At 44.7% G+C, this 18,900-nt stretch overlaps 2 protein-coding genes across 8 annotated transcripts in view; one reads left to right on the forward strand and one right to left on the reverse strand.

The window, feature by feature from the left end:
- Window positions 1-8,893, reverse strand: part of LOC144995442 (uncharacterized) — a 36,566-nt gene extending 27,673 nt beyond the window's left edge. The window contains exon 1 of the mRNA XM_078955142.1: window positions 8,758-8,893. The gene's annotated coding sequence lies outside the window, so the exon portion shown is untranslated. The remainder of the gene's footprint in view (window positions 1-8,757) is intronic.
- trim46b (tripartite motif containing 46b) lies at window positions 1,881-15,783 on the forward strand. Of its 7 annotated transcripts, none has more exons than XM_011480628.3 (12): window positions 1,885-2,236; window positions 3,699-3,963; window positions 4,036-4,219; window positions 4,779-4,977; window positions 5,123-5,269; window positions 5,996-6,091; window positions 6,314-6,567; window positions 8,832-8,953; window positions 9,051-9,389; window positions 12,714-12,943; window positions 13,887-13,954; window positions 14,612-15,783. In XM_011480628.3, exons 1-12 carry the CDS (start codon window positions 2,150-2,152, stop codon window positions 15,048-15,050), a joined length of 2,430 nt encoding a protein of 809 aa, XP_011478930.1. In that variant the 5' UTR covers window positions 1,885-2,149; the 3' UTR covers window positions 15,051-15,783. The 7 variants fall into 7 exon arrangements, with proteins under 7 accessions (XP_078811267.1, XP_078811266.1, XP_011478930.1 ...); XM_020706885.2 differs by having other exon boundaries at window positions 3,702-3,963; XM_020706886.3 differs by lacking the exon at window positions 1,885-2,236 and adding an exon at window positions 2,250-2,922.
- The last annotated feature ends 3,117 nt before the right edge of the window (window positions 15,784-18,900 follow it).

Below are 18,900 nucleotides of genomic sequence, written 5' to 3' on the forward strand. Positions count from 1 at the left end.
CTCCTCTGGGGAGTTTCTGCTTCACTTCTGCTAAACAGTTGAAGTCAAAAATCAGAGCTTTGTTCCAAGATCATCTGCTTTCTGTTCCATCAGCTGCTCTTTATTGGCCTCATTTAACATCTAACATTGAATGGAGAAAAGTCTGGTCTTTACCACAAACTTTCTTCTAAACAAACAAAGTCAAAGAAATCTGATTCCAACTAAGACTCAGATTTGATCCAGCAAAGCATCACTGATCTACATTTAAAGTTGACTTCAACATAACATTTGGATTTCATAGTTTTCTTTTTTATAAATATGTTGTTATGCATGCATAAATTCCATATTCACAAAAGTAAATTTGCTAATAAAAAAACATGAATTCTTTCTACTGAAATTTGAACTGTAGCAATAACTAAAATAATTTTTGCTTCAAGTAATACAAAGGTGTAAAAAACTATTAACAAAAATTATATTATAAATATGTTCTTAATAGATTTTCTAAGGTCAAAACAAAGTTTTCTATTCAGAGCTGTTTTATTATTATGTTGCATTTTTATAAATGTTGTATTTTTGTGTTGTTTTCTGCAAATGTTCAATAAAAAAAAGTGCAGAATCAATTCAGTTTAAACTGATCCTGATCTGAATCCAAACACCTTGAACTACAACCGGAAGGAAAGTCTAACTTCCACTGAATTGTCTTGATTGTTTGATGGCGCCCTCTGGTGGTGATAAATATGTCCTACATGTTTGTTGAGCGTCCGGCCGGAAACACAGAAGCAGATTTGATGAAGTTTTTCTTTCCTTTCTGTCTCTGTCAGTTCAATGACCGTGTTTACAGAAACTATTTCAAATCTGGCATTAAAAGTAATATAAAAATATACATAAATACACACGAGGATGAAACATTCATTTAAAAAGATTTGTACTTATGTCACCTCCAGATGTTTTGATGCTGTTGATGAATCTGTCCCATTGTTGTTTCCTGATTCATCAAGACAAAAGTTCTCCACATTTTCCCCTTGATCATAGTAAGATTGTTTTAAAAACATTACATTTTTCACATCTTTGTCAACGGACAATTTATTGTATTTGACTCTTAGAATTTGTAGTTCTTTGTTCTTATCCTGACTATAATTACAGTATAATTCTTGTTCCAGCTGAATAAATGGGCTGGCTTTTTAACCGGTTTCAAAATGGAAACCTTCAAAGCTGTGATGGAAGACTTTGAATAAGGTGATATCCATCCTGGATACTCCTGAGTCTCTATCCTCTACTTGACGGTCAGCGGAACACCTTCTCCAAGAGGCTAAGGTAGCTTCGCTGTCACACCAACCGCTACAGGAGATCCTACCTCACTCCACTGGACTTTAGGACTCATCAGCTTTTTGCCAAAGATAAACTCATTTGACATTTGCTTTCTAAAAGCTGTTTTCTGACTGATTGCTTCCTTGATGGTCATTCTTGTTGGTTATTGAGCCAATAAACAGTCGCTGCAAAAACCGAATTTTCCAAGGTGGGATAAATAAAGTATTTTTATCTTCTGTTCTATTTTTAACATTCCACTCTCTCCCTTTTCTCTTTTCCGTCCGGTCCAACAAAAAATGTATACTAAGATAATAAATAATGTTTAGCCCCAAATAAAAAGGGGTTTATCTAAATATGCACCTCGTGTGTCAGAAGATCTACAACCCTTAAAATCTGTCCAACACAAGAGGCCTCCAGCTTCAATCTGTTTACTCAGCTGTAGAATAATCAGGACAATTGAGAAAATATATTTTTTCTTATTTCTGTTGAGATAAACTTTATTTTTGTGCAATTCAGTGGCTTCGTGTTTGACATTTCAGTCTTTTCACATAAAACCTAAAACATTTATTTTCACCACAGTTCTTTAGCTGCAGCTTCACCCCTTTAGGACTGGCTGGTGGAGATGGAGGGGTGGGGGCGGGACGTCTGCGTGAGGGGAGCAGCCACAGGCTTCTCCTCCTCCTCCTCCGCGTGGATTTGTTGATCTCAGCATCAGATCGGGGGGTTCATCCTCATCCTGTCCTCTCCAGCCTGATGGTTTTTGGTAAACAGTCGCTTTGGTCATAAAAATGCGTCCGGAGAGGTTTGCTGATTTCTTCTCCACCTCTCGGCTTCTGGAGGCTCCTGCAGACGTTTCTAGAGGATGAAGACCAGAGACAGCTGTTTTCTTCACGCAGGGATGGATTTGAAAGCGGGCTCCTCGGCGATGGACGCGCTGGCGCGCATCAGTGTGAGTATTCCACGCCTGTTCCCGGCTGCTGCGCCGCAGAACGCGCGGAGCGCTTTGGACCCAAACCGAGGATCAGATGCAGCGCTGGTCGGGATAAAATGGCCTTCCCCGCCTCTCCTCCTTCAGTCAGCCTCGATGGAGGAGTCAGTCTCCTCATTGCGTTCGACCTTCATGCAGCTGCAGAAACAGAAGAGAAGCCGCCTCCCCGTTTCATTCAACGCGCTGATGCCGTTAATAGATTCATGTATGACGAGAATAGTATGTTTATTTCGTCTTAATGGACGGTGGTTTCCATGGAGACGGGACGCAGGACTGTTAGGATGCTGATGGAAACAGCGTCTGTCTGCTGGGGCTTCCGGAGCGGGGAGCTTTGATCCAAACGTAGGCTGTCGGGTTCACGCTTCTTAAGCCCCTCCCTTCGTTCTCAGAGAAATCGCGGCATTAGGTGGGATGCATAGCAGTCTTCTGTCATGGCGCCGAGATTCCAGGTGAAGGTAAGGCTGCGCATGCCTTCCAGGAGCAGCAGCAGCAGCAGTGCGCACTGAGCTGCTGAAAATGGAGCAGAGGGCCGCTGAGCTCCGCGTCTGGAAGGCTGCAGAGACTGCAGCAGCTCCACTGCGTTAGGCTGCAGGACAGGCCGGGGTTGAATTTGGAGAATGGCCCAGAGGGACGGATTCAGGAGAAAAGTAGGTTATCCTTTTCTTTCTTTATCAGAAACATGTCCTGCAGCCCTGTAGAGGCTGCACACCTCCAGAGATGCACTGGAGCTGCTGGTCTGTGCATGGCGTGCATGTGTCATGCCGTCGTTATGAGCAGTCCTGCTGCTGCTGCATCACATCTCGTCACAGGGAGGATGCTGTCCCCCACGCATGCAGCCTCCTTTGTCCTGCCGTTGAAGTTCATTCACGGTGGCTGCAGCAGTTCGGGTTGCAGGTCGACCATCAAGGGCATCCGTGTGACGTTCCATCTGCAGACACTCGGGTTTGAGTCGTAACCACAGTGTTGGCTTCCCTTCTGTTTTCCCTGAGAGCTGTGCTGTTCTCATAACCGTAGGCGTGAAGTCACCATTTACTGCAACAGCCAGTGTCCTGCCCCGTCAAATCCATGTCCTTCATTAGGGAGGGCAGAGACAAACTAACTGCCCCAGAGAGGCACATTCAGGTTTTTATGTGCGAGTACAGAGAGGGAAGCGGACAAAATAAATTGTATCTCTGATTGGCATTCGGGCTTTCAGTCAGCTTCCTGTCTGGGATGTGAAATGCTGACGGCGTCATGTGACTGCTGGTCATGGAGTTCATGTCCACATGGGTGTTGCAGCGGTTGAATAATTCATGTCTGGTCTTTATCCATAATTAACCGGAAGGGTGGGCTGTCCCCTGTCTGAACCGCCCTGTCCAAACCTCCTCCCTGTGACGGTTTCAGTTTGACGTCAAATGTTTGTTTGTTTCCTTTCTGCCCCCAGCAGTCCAACATGAGGAGCCTGGAGCAGGAGCTGAACTGTCCCGTGTGTAAGGAGATCGTCAAGCAGCCCGTGGTCCTGCCATGCCAGCACAGCATCTGCCTCATGTGTGCCTCAGAGGTCCTGGTGGCGAATGGATACCCACCCCCGGAGCTCCCCCCGGAGCCCAACTCCCCAGCCTCCACCCCCAACATGCGCTCTCCTCGCCAAATGCGCAGGCCCGCCCCCAAAACGGAGCAGCGCCCCATTGACCGCGTGCTGCGATCAGGTAGGGGAAGACTTCCAACAGCATTCAGAGTTTCTTTATGTGATCATAACTGGGTGTCTGCCATCAATCAAGGTCCCCACCCACCTTCACCCTCCATGCCTCGCTCTCCGGGGGGGTATCCAGGGCGACGGCGCAAGGAAGGCCCGCCCCTGGTGATGATGTTCCCCTGCATCCCCTGTGGCCGGGAGGTGGAGCTGGGGGAGAAAGGTCTGACTGACTGTCTCCGGAACCTCACCTTGGAGCGCATTGTGGAGAGGTAGCGCACGTGCACGCATCACACAAAAAGACCCGTGCACACGAGGGTCAAACAGGAGCCTCCATAGGTGTCTTTATGATCAACCAGCAGCCAAAAGTCTGGACAGACCCGGCCGCTGCGTCGGTTTTGTGGTCAGCCTTTTTACTGCCTGGTTCATTTTTCAGAGGCTGCCAGGCTGCAAAGCGGAGGTCAGAGCGGCTGTCAGGCTGGACACTGACTGCTACTGTAGTCTGCCTGAAGAGAAGCCGTGGCTACATGTCTCTGTTTGATTGGAACGACTCAGCAGTCGCTGAACTGTGAAAAATCCTGCCCACGGTGCACTAACATGCTGCACAGCAGCCACTCTTAATGACTGTGTCTCACAGCTTTCTGTTCCCTTTTCCACCTTCTTCATGCTGTTTCTCTCAGCTGATGATGGTGGTCAGCACTTCTCTGGGTTTAGAGGTCATAACCTCTTGAACTAAACTTGGTTTACTAGAAGAAAAAACAACATTTTGACCCGAGTAAATGAATGAAACTCCCCCGTCTCTTGATCATCTTGATGCTTTCTTTCTTCCAGGTACAGACACTCGGTGAGTCTGGGCAGCGTCGCCGTCATGTGCCAGTTCTGTAAACCTCCTCAAGCGCTTGAAGCCACGAAGGGCTGCGCTGACTGCAGGGCCAACTTCTGTAATGAGTGCTTCAAGCTCTACCACCCGTGGGGGACCCCGAGGGCTCAGCACGAGCACATCCTGCCCACACTCAACTTCAGACCAAAGGTGCGGCTTCGCCGTATCCACATGCCGAACACCAGAGGACCAGAAATGTCAGCAATGTTAACCGACAATTTCACGATCAATGAGGCAAAAGAAAGGAACTTCTGTCCCAGACGGCAGGTATTTAGATTTGGACTTTCTTCTTCAGGTTCTGACCTGTCCAGAGCACGACCAGGAGAAACTGCAGTTCTACTGCCGGTCCTGCCAGCGACTGCTGTGCCCCCTCTGCAAACTGCGCCGGATTCACTCTGGACACAAAATCCTCCCGGTGGTGCAGGCGTACCAGGCTCTGAAAGTACGACTGTTTGCTACCCAATTCCCAGACGATATGTTGATTTGATCAAGTTATTTATGCAAATAGAACACATGCAGCAAAAAAAAAAAAAAAAAAAATCAATGAACAGTGAACAACACAGAAGCAGCCAATATAATGTATGCAGCAAAACAAAGCCGTATGCAGTGAATAAAATAATTTCTGCAAATATCATACATGCAGTGAATAAAATGCATGCAGCAGAAAAAATAAGTGCTACAAATAGAATGCATGCAGCGAGTAAAACCCATGCAGAGGAAAAAATGAATGCAGCCAATAACGCAGAATATAAAAAAATAGAATGCAACCGGCTGAAAAATGAACACAGCAGGGTGCAAATTTCTTAAATACACCAAATAAATTGTATGCAGTGAAAAAGAAATGCAGCATAAAACAATGAAAGCAGTGCACAAAACATACAGCAAATAAAACAACAGCAGGAAACCAATAAAATGCACACATCCAACAGAACGCATACATAAAAAAATAAAATAAACGCAGTGAATAAAATGCAAACAGAGAAATAATCATGCAGGGAATAAAAAACACACTGCATACAAGATAAGTTTAGTCACGTTTAACGCTGCAGTTTCAATGCATAAAACCCCTTTTCATGTGATTTTCTTCATGATGATGAAATGAAAAGCAAACCAAAGGCCTCGTGAATGGCTGATCTAAGCTGTGACCTTTTTTCTGTTTATTCAACAGGAGAAAATTACCAAGGAGATGAACTACATTCTGTCCAACCAGGACACCGTTCTGGCACAGATTACCCAGCTGGAAAGCGGCATCACCCAGACAGAGGTGATTAGTACTTTTGATGGAGAACATGCTGCTGATCATGGTTTTACCAGCACTAAGCGGAAAATCCTCCCCAAATCCCAGTAATTCCTCCTCCTTTATGTCTAAAAAAGGAAGACTAAAGTCAGAAAAACTGTCATTTGTTTAGTGTTTTAGCTCCTCCTCTCTTTGTGCAGTTGTTTGTTTGAAATGTTTGACGGCGTCCGTCTGGGTTTTCATCACCAGGTGAACAGCGTGTCCGCCAGAGAGCAGCTGGCCCAGAGCATCAGGGATCTGACGGCGGCTCTGGCCGAGCGCCACGCCTCACTTACCCAGGCCCTGGAGGCTGCGCGGCAGAAAAGAGGCGAGGCCTTGTCTGCTCAGGTGGCGGAGAGGCGGAGCTTGATGGAACACGCGGGGCTGATGGCGTTCACTCAGGAGCTGCTGAAGGAAACGGACCAGCCGTGCTTTGTGCAGGCTGCCCGCCAAACCCACAACAGGTGATTCTCTCTCCCACCTTCGGCTTTGCTGGAGACTTTGGATTCGGCGGCAATATTTGTTTGTTCTGTAGTTTTCCTCACATAAATGAACATGTTTTTAAGGTAATATAACATTTAAAAAAACACTTAAAAAGGATAATAGTGAATGAAAGTGAAAAACATGAAACTGAATTTCTAAGTTGTGTTCAGTTTTGAGGTAATTTGATCAAGCCAGTGTTTTTATTTATTTTTGACCTTTAGCTCTGTTTAAACAGGGATGAGTTACATTAATAGAGCAAACTCATCATTAGTGTCACAGAACAGGCAGACAGGTTTATGAGCTGAGTGAAGAGTCCACAAAGCTGAACGAGGGTCAGGCAGGGAGGGGGTCCATAACAGGCACGAGAGCATCAGTAGTGATGGATCCGGAAACAGCGACGCGTCGGCTCACCTGTCCAGGTCGTAAGGTGAAAGCGCGTGTCGGTGCGTGTATCACTCCAGGAAAAGTCACCGAGTGACCGACAGCCACTGAGCCAAACAAGGAAACGCATCTACCAGCTGTGCTGCCAGATTCTGCGGTTTTCCACCCAGTTGGGTGGTTTTGATTTTGATATTGCGGGGACATTTTGCTTTGGGCGGGTTTAGCGTCAATTTGGCTGGTTTTAGTGAGCTTAAGCTATCTTTTATTTTGAAAAATATTTTATTTTGAAAAATTACCAGATCTTCTCTCTTACATTTCTGTCTCTTGGGTACTAAATTTGTCCAGCAGTGATTTTTAACAGAGTAGGAAAAAATCTTTTTTTAGGCCTCGGAACACCTTCCAGCGATTGTGAGGTTCTCACGCACATGCGCCCCCGTTTCCCCCCACCCACCTGGGTCTGACGTGATGAATGTGGTGTTTTAATGGAATTATTTGATAGTTTTAACAGTGTTTTTGGCTTTTTGTCCCCCTGTTCCTCTCCGTGTCCGCTTGATCCAGCAGAATACAATCCCATTTCAAACGGAGACTTATTTGAAATGAATCATTTTATGTTTTTGAAGTCAAATGTGGCATTTGTTCAGCTGAACTGTCAAACTTTAAAGCGCCTCCTCAATGCTGGGGCTTTATAGAGCCAGACACAGGAATGAGGAACCAGAAGGACAAATATTGTCTTTGCATAAAATTTAAACTACGTTTCTTTACTTGGTTGCCGGCAATTAGGTTTCTGGTCCAGCAGGGGTCAGTATCGAGTGACACAGTATCAATACAGTTTGGGCAATGTGCTGAAACGCTTCACGAAGCCTCATCTACCCATCACTAACCATCAGAGAAGAGACGTGGTAGTCAGGATCCAAGCGAGAGTCGGGGCAGGCGGGCAGAATGAGTCAGAAACAGGAGACAGACTCTCAGGTCCAAATCCAGCGCTCAATAAGGAATGGGACAAACAATACTTCACACCAAGGTTCAGTTACTGCAGAGCTTAAGTCTGCTGTGGCTGATGAATCAATGAGAGTCAGGTGTGCAGCATCCAGAAAGTGTGCGCTGGGGATGCTGGGAGCTGTATTCAGGTTAAAACTCTGGTGACAGTTCCCCCCGGTGACCAGAGGGGGCGACAGAGTTCAGACTTTAAGGAAGCAAATAATGTGTTTAAGTAAAAAAAAAAAGGAAATTCTCCACAAAAATAGGAATTAAAATACACGTTTCTGCTGTTAAAGAGATAAAAATATGAAAATTCTGATTTATTATTTAAACATACATTTAAACAACTTTTAATCCTTTTTAAAACTCTTTTCTGTTCATTTTGATGCATTTTCTCCCCTTTTTCTCTTTTTTACGCAGTTTAGATTTTCTGTCCTAAATGATAAGTTATACTTTGGTAAATAATAGAATGTTTGTTAACATTTCAGAACATACTCCAGCTGCTGATGGTATTTTATTCACTTCATGCATTCATTACTACTAGGAACTGTTTTTTCATTGTTGCCTCATAAAATGTTTTCCGTTTTTGTTCATTTCTCGTTTTTGTTTCGGCGTCCTCCTCTCCGCATCACAGCTCCTTTTAAGAAACATGAGGGTATTTTTATTTCTCTAAGAAACACAAACCTGCTGTTTTATCGTCACTTAGAAATTGTTTCTGTGTCGTCTGCATCCTACTGAAGGATATTTTCTTTCAGTTCTGACCCGGAAACAACCAGCAGACAAAAGAAAACAGGAAATGACATAAACTTCACCTGTTGTCGTCCCATCTCTCTTCCTCTCATCCTTGTGTTTTCTTCCTCTTCCTTTCCTGCTTTTGCTGCACCAGACTGAGCAAAGCCATCGAGAATCTCCAACATTTCAGTCTAGCCGCCGATCCGTCCTTCAGACACTTCCAGCTGGATGTTTCCAAGGAGCTGAAGTTCCTGACAGAGCTGAACTTCATTCAAGGTGAGTCAGACCCTAGAGAGCATTGTTTCTATTTTGCTAAACCATGAAAAGGATTTGTTAAAGTATTTCACACAAACATGCTTTAATGTTGCCACAGCTCCTCTGGCGCCGGTGATCGATACCCAGCGATCTTTGGCCTACGACCAGCTCTTCTTATGCTGGCGACTTCCTCCAGACTCCGCCCCCGCCTGGTATTACTCGGTGGAGTACCGCCGGCGTGGCGTCGTACCGGGAGGAACGTCCAGAGGAGGCATCAGGGGGGGACTGGCCGCCGCTCGCTGGGGCTGGCAACGCCTGGATGACGTGAACGGAGCAAGTGCCGTGATTGACAGGCTGGAGATGGACAGCGTGTACGTGCTGCGGGTGAGAGGCTGCAACAAGGCGGGCTACGGAGAGTACAGCGAGGAGGTGTACCTGCACACACCTCCTGCCCCAGGTGAGCAAACCAAACCCTCAGGGATGCAGGAAGAGGCTGGGGTTCGTCTTAGGAGTGACACTATGACCTCTTGGGTTCATTGAAAGGCTCAATAAGCTTGTTTTTTTGTGTGTAAACATGATGTGGCAGCAGAATGTGGGCTACTTGAACACCAATGCCCCTCTGGTGGGGGCAGTTCTTGTTCAGGACATGGTGAACCACTTCACCAAATCCAAATCCTCAGCTTTAGGGCTGGGAGAAGCTTCACCGCATGCAATCAATGAGTAGACTGACCATGTCAGGGGGCGGCAACTTTCTAAAAGCAAACAGACTCTGAGCTTTGGTGATCTGGCAACAGTAAGGCTGTGTCTGAAGTCCTTCCCTACTCACGAGATTGCACGTTCACCATTTCTAGTGCTGTCTGAATCTACAATTCCAAGATCCAGTGTCCTGGAAATTTCCCAGAAGTCTCTACGAAAAACCAGTGCTTTTTCTTTCACAGCTCTATGTCATAGAATTAAATTTCATTTCTCCTTTATGATCAATTTTTCAAAAAGTTTTCAAAACACGGTGGTCTTTTTTGAAATAGGGACGCTGTTCATACGTCACTACCGAGTCCCTGATTGGTCAAGGGGGGAACCGGTTAAACTTTCAACGCGTTCAATGTTTTGTACGTAGAGCCCAAAAACTGACTTACATGGTACGGCAAGCGAAAGGCATCATATTTCACCAGGAAACGTAGTAAAGAACACCTTTATGCCCATCAAAAACGCTGATTTGGGACAACACACGTGGATGTAAAACGGCCAAAACGCAGTTCTTTTATGGCGTTTCCCCGGTGACTTATGATACCTTTTGCTTGCTATATTCAAACACAAGGCTAATAGAGTCTTGGTGCAAAACATCGAAACTGCAAAAATCTTGTTCCAGGCTTTTTCTCTCACAGCTCCATTCCGATATATAATGACTTGTTGACATAGAATTCCAGCAGCAATTATTCATTTCTGGTCCATGTTGATGCGTACGACCAGCTGGTTCCTCCGTGATTTAGAAATGTCGCCACCCACACATTACTGCCACATGCATGTCCCTTGTCGGTTTTTAACTAGCTGAACTTCCAGCACGCGATCAGTGAACGCCTGTTTTGTTCGTAGAGCCAGAGACCGGACTTAGAACCTTGCTTAACGACGCGCGAGTTCTGAACGCGTTTGCATAGACTTGAGTGAAAGTGACCGCTGAAACACGAGTCGACCGGGCCGGAGTGAACGTAGCTTCAGAGTTTTGACTGCAGAAGCCCAAAGCGACCATATTATAATAATAATAATAATAATAATATATTTTATTTAAAAGCACCTTTCAAAACACACAAAGACACTGTACAGATTCAAAAGTAAAACACAATAAAATCACAACATAAACATATACGCGTGTTTACATGGACTTCTTAACGGAAATGGTCTCCTGAACTGTTCTCATCCCTGTAATAACTGTAACGAGAGAGTAGCAGTCAATGCAAAACCCAAACCATTAGGAACAACAAAACCGAGGACAACACGGCGACTCACACAGGGAGAAACTCAACAAAAAGGCAGCAACACGACAATACCCAGACAAAGTGCAGAAAAGGCTCTAGACCCTCATGAACACGGGGAATGGACCACCTGTCAACGTGGAACTGATGATGAAAATCATCAAATCTGAACTTGAAACTGTTTATCGTAAAGACCCACTCCAAGGAAAATTGTGTTTTTGTTTTTTACAAGATGTATTTGTGGCTTTTTTGATGATGGAGGACATTTGTAAAGAACATAAAGCTTAAAATAGCATTTTTGAAGTATTTCTGTGTTTAAATTAACCAGGAACTGGTTGGAAAAAAAGACTAGTTGTTACGTAAACCACAATGGGCGGAGCCACAGGCTACCGGCTCCGCCCCTTTCTGATCATGCACCTGCAGACCAATAGATCCATGAACGTCTTTGTTTTCCTGGTCTGAGCTGGAATCTGGATCAGAACTGGACGGACGGATGGATCTGATGTTGCTGCTATTTTTGTTGCACCACTAATGTTAGGAAGAATCCAAATGTTTCCCCTACTCCTACATTTAGCCCCCCCAAACGGATTTGGACGTTACTCTCACTCAATGACGTCATCAATTGTCACTGATCAGCTACATTAGCGCAGAGCTGTTAGCGCTTGGAGAAAACGGTTTTAGAACTCTATAACGTCATTAGTTACATATAAATGTAAACGTCTTTGCATCAGCGCGTGAAGAAAAGCGCTTCTCCTCTGCGGCACACCAAACCCCCCCGCGGCTGAGGGCTCGGCAAAAACAAACGGCTTTGGCCAGCCCTACCCCTCCAAATGCCCCTATAATCACATTCGGCCTGAGGTTGGGAGTGTGAGTGGGTGTAAGCTAGGGGGAGAGCATGGAAACAAAGGGCTCTCAGTTGTGGGTGATGGGAAAGGGGGGCGGCACGCTAAAATCAGCAGAATCCTCATTAAAAGTCCTCTGGGAACAGTTTGGAAACAGATCAGACTTTGTTGAACAAAACTTCATGAACTGAGGGAGCGACAGTGGAGCTGTAGCTCAGCGTCTCACCTGTGACTCATTGGGATTGATGCTCTTTTCATTCTTTCTTTCCGTTCTCGTCTTGATTCCAGTTATTTCTGCTTCCTCACTGCCCCCCCCCCCCATTTCCTGGCCTTTATCTCACGTTTTATTTCCGTTTCACAGCTTTGTACTTGTCATCTTCAACTCTGCTACTTCCACGCTGCCAACCTACATGCCTCCCACAGAACGTAAGAAGCGCCATGATTCTCATCCGTCCTGCCAGTCCCCCCTCACCCCCCCCCGCCGTGCAGCCGTCTGTCCATGACCGCTCGGGTTCGGGAGGACCCGGGACGCGTCGGCATGGCTCAGACTCGGCTTCTGTCCTCTTCTAAACCGTTGGTTTGGGTGGGGGAGTCCCTTGTGCCCCGCCCACCGGTTTACGTTCCTGCTTCCTGCCCTCTGTATTTCCTCCACAATAAAAACTCAACTTCCCATGCAGCCCTGCAGCTTTTGTTGCAGTACCTGCAGTGTTTTACTCCCTGAGTCATCAGTGTTCAGATCAATATGTCCTTTTCTCTTCCAGTGCTGCTGGGGGGGGGGAGGTGCATGCCGGCTCTTCCTTCTGCTCTTCTTGCTGCTTCTGACTCTAAAACTGTGAACTTTCCTTCTGTGGCCCCCCCAAAACCCCCCGTCCTTCTAAGAGTCTATTTTCTGAAGGCCTTTCTGTCTTTTTTATCCTCTTGACATCTTTTTTTCCTTCTCTTTTCCGCCTCATCTCTGCACTCTCATCTAAGTTCTGAACTTTTACTTGGATTCTCGCTGGGGTCTCCACGCCGACCGGCTGGTGGTCAGCAAGGAGCAGCGCGGCGCCCGCAGCGTCCCCGGCCTTTCTCTGCTGCAGGCCGCCGACCACGCCCTCACCTCCTGTCATCTGACCTCTGACCTCCTGGTGGGAGATGTCGCCATCACCCAAGGAAGGCACTACTGGGCATGCTCAGTTGAACCCGGATCCTACCTTGTGAAGGTAAATCACAGGAACTTTATTTAAATCTGGAGGACGTCCACATTAAAATATTAACCCAAACATAAACTGTTCAATGATCATAAACCTGGAGGGAAGACGCCCTCTATTGGCACAGGCAGTAATGACACTTTTTTCTACTTTTTCTACTGATTTTAGGACATTTCTTTGCTGAACAATTTGGCTGTAAACTTTAAAAAGCTCCAGCAATCATTTTAATGTCCTTCCTCCACATAAAACAAGATGTGGAATGATAACAATATTAGAAACCTGTGTTATGAGGACATGCACAAAAGACTATTACACAGAAACAATAGAAAAAATAAATCAAATAAAGACATTTGCAAAGTATTGAACGGTGTCATTAGGAAACACACAGAGAAAACAAATTACCCAGACTCTTTAGATGAGATATGCAACAAGATCCAGGATATGACAAAGGAGTTTAATGAATATTTAGTAAAAATAGGGCCAAAGTTAGCCGACGAAGTAAACTGTGCTAATAAATCAGAAAAACTGTTGAACACCACATAAAGAGAAATCCAAACTTTATCTGTTTGAAACCAGTAGAAGAAGAAAAAATTCTAAAACTCAAAAAACATCTACAGACGTACCAGAATTAATATGATGGTGATAGAAATAGATTCCATATTTGACCCGCTAACCTACATTTGTAATTTATCCTTTCAAACATTTCCAAAAAAAATCAAAATAGCCAAAGTAATTCCATGACATAAATCAGGGAACAAACATCAACTAACAGACTCCAGAGTCTTTACTCTGACAACGCTGGACAGAATCAGGTCATTTTTGATGACTAGGGTTAAAAATCTATGGAATTAACCTTAAGAAATGTTATCAGAATTTGTGTAAATTATTTCAAATACATTTGATAGTAAAAAAAAAAGGCTTCAGATAAACTTTGGTATTTTTTCCTGTTGATCAGGTGGGGGTCGGTCTGGAGTCCAAGCTGCAGGAATGGTTTCACCTTCCACAGGACATGGCGAGTCCACGGTGGGTGGAGAGGATTTAATCTTATTCTGTATATTTATTCTATATTTATTCAATACCCATGATGCTCCACCAATCCACCACGCGGTGCGTCTTTGTATTTGACCAAAGGTGGACATTTTCACAGATTTTTAATAGCCGTACATCACAGAAAATTAAAGCATATCAGTAAACAAAACCATTCTTAAGGTGGAACGTCTATTATTACGCAAAATGTAAGAATTTGAACCGTACATTGAAATTCTTAAATGACTTGACTTAGTTAGCTCTAATCAATTTTTGATCGTTGGATTCTAGATGGACCAAAAAGCCTAACAGTTTAGTAAATAACATAATTTAGTTTAATTTTTGTAAATCACAGCTGATGTCACACTGCCTCTATTTGCTTCATTGAGGTCATCCTGTGTGGCAGGGTGTCTTTTATTTTGAAAGGAAATCATGGCAATATTTTCAATTAACAAAAATCTATTTCAATATTTATTTATGCTGAAAACAATTTATTTGTATTTATCCTAAGTGTTTTTTTCAGTCAGATTTTGCGACTCTTTTAGGGTTTTAGTCGGTGAGAAATTGGTCTTCAGTTGTTAAAGGTCGCTGACCTGTGACCTCTGACCTGCAGGGCTGGGATCATCTGTGCATTGAGATGTTTTTTTGCTGCAGGTATGACCCCGACAGCGGCCATGACAGCGGGGCGGAGGATGCGCTGGACTCTGCGCCTCCGTTCTGCTTCCTCACCATGGGGATGGGCAAAATTTACTTGCCTCAGCACAGCAACCACCCCCACAGTAACCATGGAAACGCCAACCGAGATCCCAACAGCAACGGCCCCTCCCCGCCCAAAGGCGTCACGTACCCTCTGCCGCCGCGGCTCGGCGTCTGCCTCGACTTCGAAAAGGGCCGCGTGACCTTCCACGACGCCCACTCGCTGCGGCCCCTGTGGGAGGGCCACGTGGATTGCTCCGGCCCCGTGTGCCCGGCGTTCTGCTTCATCGGCGGGGGCGCCCTGCAGCTGCAGGAGCTGGTGGCCAACCGCAACGCGGACCAGACTCCGGTCAGACGGGTGACCATCCAGCCCCGCGTGTCCAACCACAGCGCCTAAAGGGGGCGGGGCTGGAACGCCACTGCAGAGAGAGAGAGTCTGCATCTCAGCCATTTTCTGTTTTGTAATTGATTTTCATGGATAAGACGTTTCTATAGCAACAAATATGCAATGTAATTATGTTTCTTACTTCTTTTTTGTTACACGCAGATTTGCAGGATCGATTATTGCTTAAGGAGTGTGTGGTCGTTTCATCGTTGATGCTTGCACCTATAGTCAGGCTTATGCTGCATATATTTATAAAGCTGATGTTCATGTCTGAGTTTTATCCGTCCTGTGATCATGATTGCCATTTCTCATAGAGATACAGAGAGTAAAAACACAAACTGTTTGATTGCATTTAAAGGCTGAAGTTATTGAAGCTATTATGATCTAAAAATAGATGTTTCTGGGCCGTGAATCTAGAGATTTTTTAACTGGACCTTTATTTAAGGTATCAAGAACATTTTCTTATTAGGACCAGAGACAGAGTGGAACATTGATTGAATGATGTGATTATGATGTGTTGTCTCCACTGTCCTGTTCGGTATTTCTAATGTTTGTGCGTCCTCACGTGTGCGTTTCATTCCCAGAGTAAGCGCCGACTAAAGAACTTCTGTCTCCTTTTTCATTTCAAGCTTTGCTTAAATGTACGTTGACGAGCAGTTCTTCAGATAGAAAGAGTAGCAAGTAAAGTGACACAATGTCTGCAGAGTAAGAAACTGAATAAATTCTAACGGTTTCAGTGACAAAAGCGGCTTCTGCGTCTGTTCTGTTGCTCATCTGCGGTCTCTGGTGTTTGTCAGAGTCACCACCAGGGGGCAGCACAAGACAAACCTCGTCGGTGTTCCTCACAGTTTAAAACTCCAAAATATATTCACTTTTCAGAAGATGGATGTTTTTTGAAGACCACTATCATACAGTTAGTATATTCAGTATTTGTGTTCATTCACAACCTGAAACAAAGATGTTCCAGATGAATTAAGAACTTAAAATTTGTTCTCCTAAAAATCTGCATTCAGCTTAACTACGGCTTTGATTTCCGACTCCATGTTCAGACGTTTCCATGCAGTAAATCAGGCTGCAGGGCAGGAATGACTACATTTTATAGACAAATTATTAGAGAAAGATTTAATGACTAAACTATATGTGTTAAATGTATTTGATAGGGAAAGAAAATGCCTTTAAAATGTTTTAAAGTCGAGTCCCCCTCCCTATTTTTCTTCTTGTAGAATACCTGACGGGCTGACGCCTGGAATGAGGTGAACTGATGGATGCGATGCTGCAGCTGAGAGTTTGGGTCCACTTGTCCTCCCATCAAAGGGGGGGTCCCAGCAAATCAATAGGAAGGGGGTGCTGGGGGGCCGTTCTGACCTCCTGATGGCACAGAGACGGGTCACGAGCGACACGGGTCATCAAGGTGGAGTCAGACAACAGTTGGGCGGAGCTCGGTATCAAACCCAAATGAGGGCAATAAAAGTCACTGGGAGGATCCAGTAGATCTGTAGGATCAATGCTTTGATGCATGAACCCCCATGCCTGGATTTACTTCCATTTCTGTAAAAAAGTGTTTTTTCCGTTCCTGCATTAAATGGTAGGTTGGGAGTTAGACGCCTACGCCTACATGGGGGGTTAAAAGTATTCAGGTAGTATGTGGTTCCAATTCTATACCACAGACCCCCAGAGGACTTTCACTCCATTTATTTTATCCATCCGTTTCTGGGTCATTTTACAGTCAATTTTTGGTATGTGTGGTATATTTTCTGTACATCATAGCAGAGGACGCAGATCAACAGCAAAATAATCGAATTATTTAGTTTTTAATTTACTTTAATTTTAATTTTTCAACATTCTTTTTTTAAAGAGGAGGTTCCTTGTTTTACTTTGAATTTCAAAACGATTAAACTGAAACCAACAATAAATAAATCCTACATGACCGTAACTTTAGTAAAACTATGGAATAAATCCTCAACATTTGTCAGTTTGAACATAAATGATTTTCTGTCTTTTCTTCAAATGACTGAACGGATGACAGTCGTGTGGTTTTGCTGCTGATGTCTGAGGCCTTTGATCATCAGTAACATCTGGGTGTTTACTCTGTATTTTTCACAATGATGTGATAAAGACAGTGACAATATAGTGTCTGTGGTTGTTTTGTCTTTTTGTTGTCAAAGTTAAAAAACAGCCTCTGTCTCTATTTCCGCCGAGTTTATTGTTCTAAAGTTCTGACTATAGTCATCAGCCAGTGAAAACATTCATCTATTGTTGTTTGAAATGAATAAAATGAACTAAAAACAGGTCAAATAATGATCGACAGACGGATTTCCCTTGTGCCTAACATGGGTTTGAACCATAGACTGTATCTGAGACCTGGACTGAGTGTGACGTCATCCACAGAAAATGGTTTATTCCAGCTCCAACCAAATGAAGTGACCTCAGTCGACTTTTATTTTGTCAAATGGATGCCTCCATGTTGGAGCCAGACGTCGTCATTAAGCAGTGATTGGTCCAAAGCCAATCAGAGTCATCGTTTCTATGGAAACCAGTCAGCAATCATGAGTGAGCTTGTTGGAAGGCCACACCCCTACCGCTTGAAGGTTGGCTACGCTAAAATCTGCCAAACGTTTTTGAACGTTGGACGTGGGGGGGCCAGCAGGCTCCACCTACTTTTATTGAAGCATCTGATTGGTCAGTTTACAACTTGAATGACTTGAACTACAGAAAAAATATCATCAAAAAAAGAGGATTATCAAGAAGATTTAAAAAAAGACGCATCAGATCCAGAATGCCTATTCTGACCAATAGAATCGCTCTGTGGGCGTGTCCAGATTCCAGATCAACTAAAAAACCATTTAGTGTCCTGGATTTTAACACAATTTGGACGCCGTGCTCACTACTTTTTTTTGTTATAGCTAATATTGTAAGGATTCTGTGGTTTTGTTCTTGGTCATGTTTTTGGTTTTCATTTAGTCAGTATCTCCAGTTTTCAGGTTCATGATCCACAGCTGTCTTCAGTTCAGTTAATTACCCTCAGCCTATTTAAGTGTCTTGGTTTCTGGTCATCCTTGTCAGGTCATCTGCTCTGTTGTGTCACCTTTTTGTTTTGCCCCATAGTTTTGTCATGTTTCAGTTTGTTTATTAAATGTTTTATTTCCTGTCACCAAGCTTGGTCTCCTGCATTTTGGGTCCTCCACCACCAGTTCCTGACAAATATGACGACTTAGAAAACCTAGCCAGATGAAAAATCCTTCTAACGCAATGCATTGTGGTCTACATTCGCCAATCTAGTGAGCACTAACGCACAGCAGTGCATTGAGACTTCTGGGAAATTTCCAAGGCACTGGATTTGGACACGCCGACAAAATGGTGAACGCTCTTAAACCCAGAATTTCTATGCAATAACTAGTGAAGGAATTCGGATACAACTTTTGGCTTCTTTTAACCCCCCCCCCCCCGGCCTTACGCCAGGGCAGAGGGGCCACTCAGTCCAGCTCTCATGTACAGTCGATGGTTTAACCCAACATACCAAACAAGTTAAGAGCCGAGTCTCATAGAAATGCGCCGTGTAATGTTGAGCAGGTCACGGACACGGTTCAGGTGCTGAACAGCTTCCCGTGTGAAAGTGTCGGCGCTCTTTAACCGCCGTCCTGATGTCCATCTGCTTCTGATGGAGGCACCGCGCCTCCCGTGTGACGGCGGTTTGACGTCCTCATGAGTTCCCCTTTAGCGGGCCTCGGCCTGAAAGTCCACGCATGCATCACGCCACTGACTGGATCCACGTCTGAGAGGAGATCTGGGTTTGCTTCAACCCAAACAGTGAGGAAAAGGAGAGCAAAGAGCCCCCCCACCCCCACCCCCCCGCCTCGGCGCA

This window comes from Oryzias latipes, chromosome 11 (assembly GCF_053564925.1).
Source record: "Oryzias latipes strain Hd-rR chromosome 11, Olatipes_Hd-rR_3.1".
NCBI lineage: Eukaryota > Metazoa > Chordata > Actinopteri > Beloniformes > Adrianichthyidae > Oryzias > Oryzias latipes.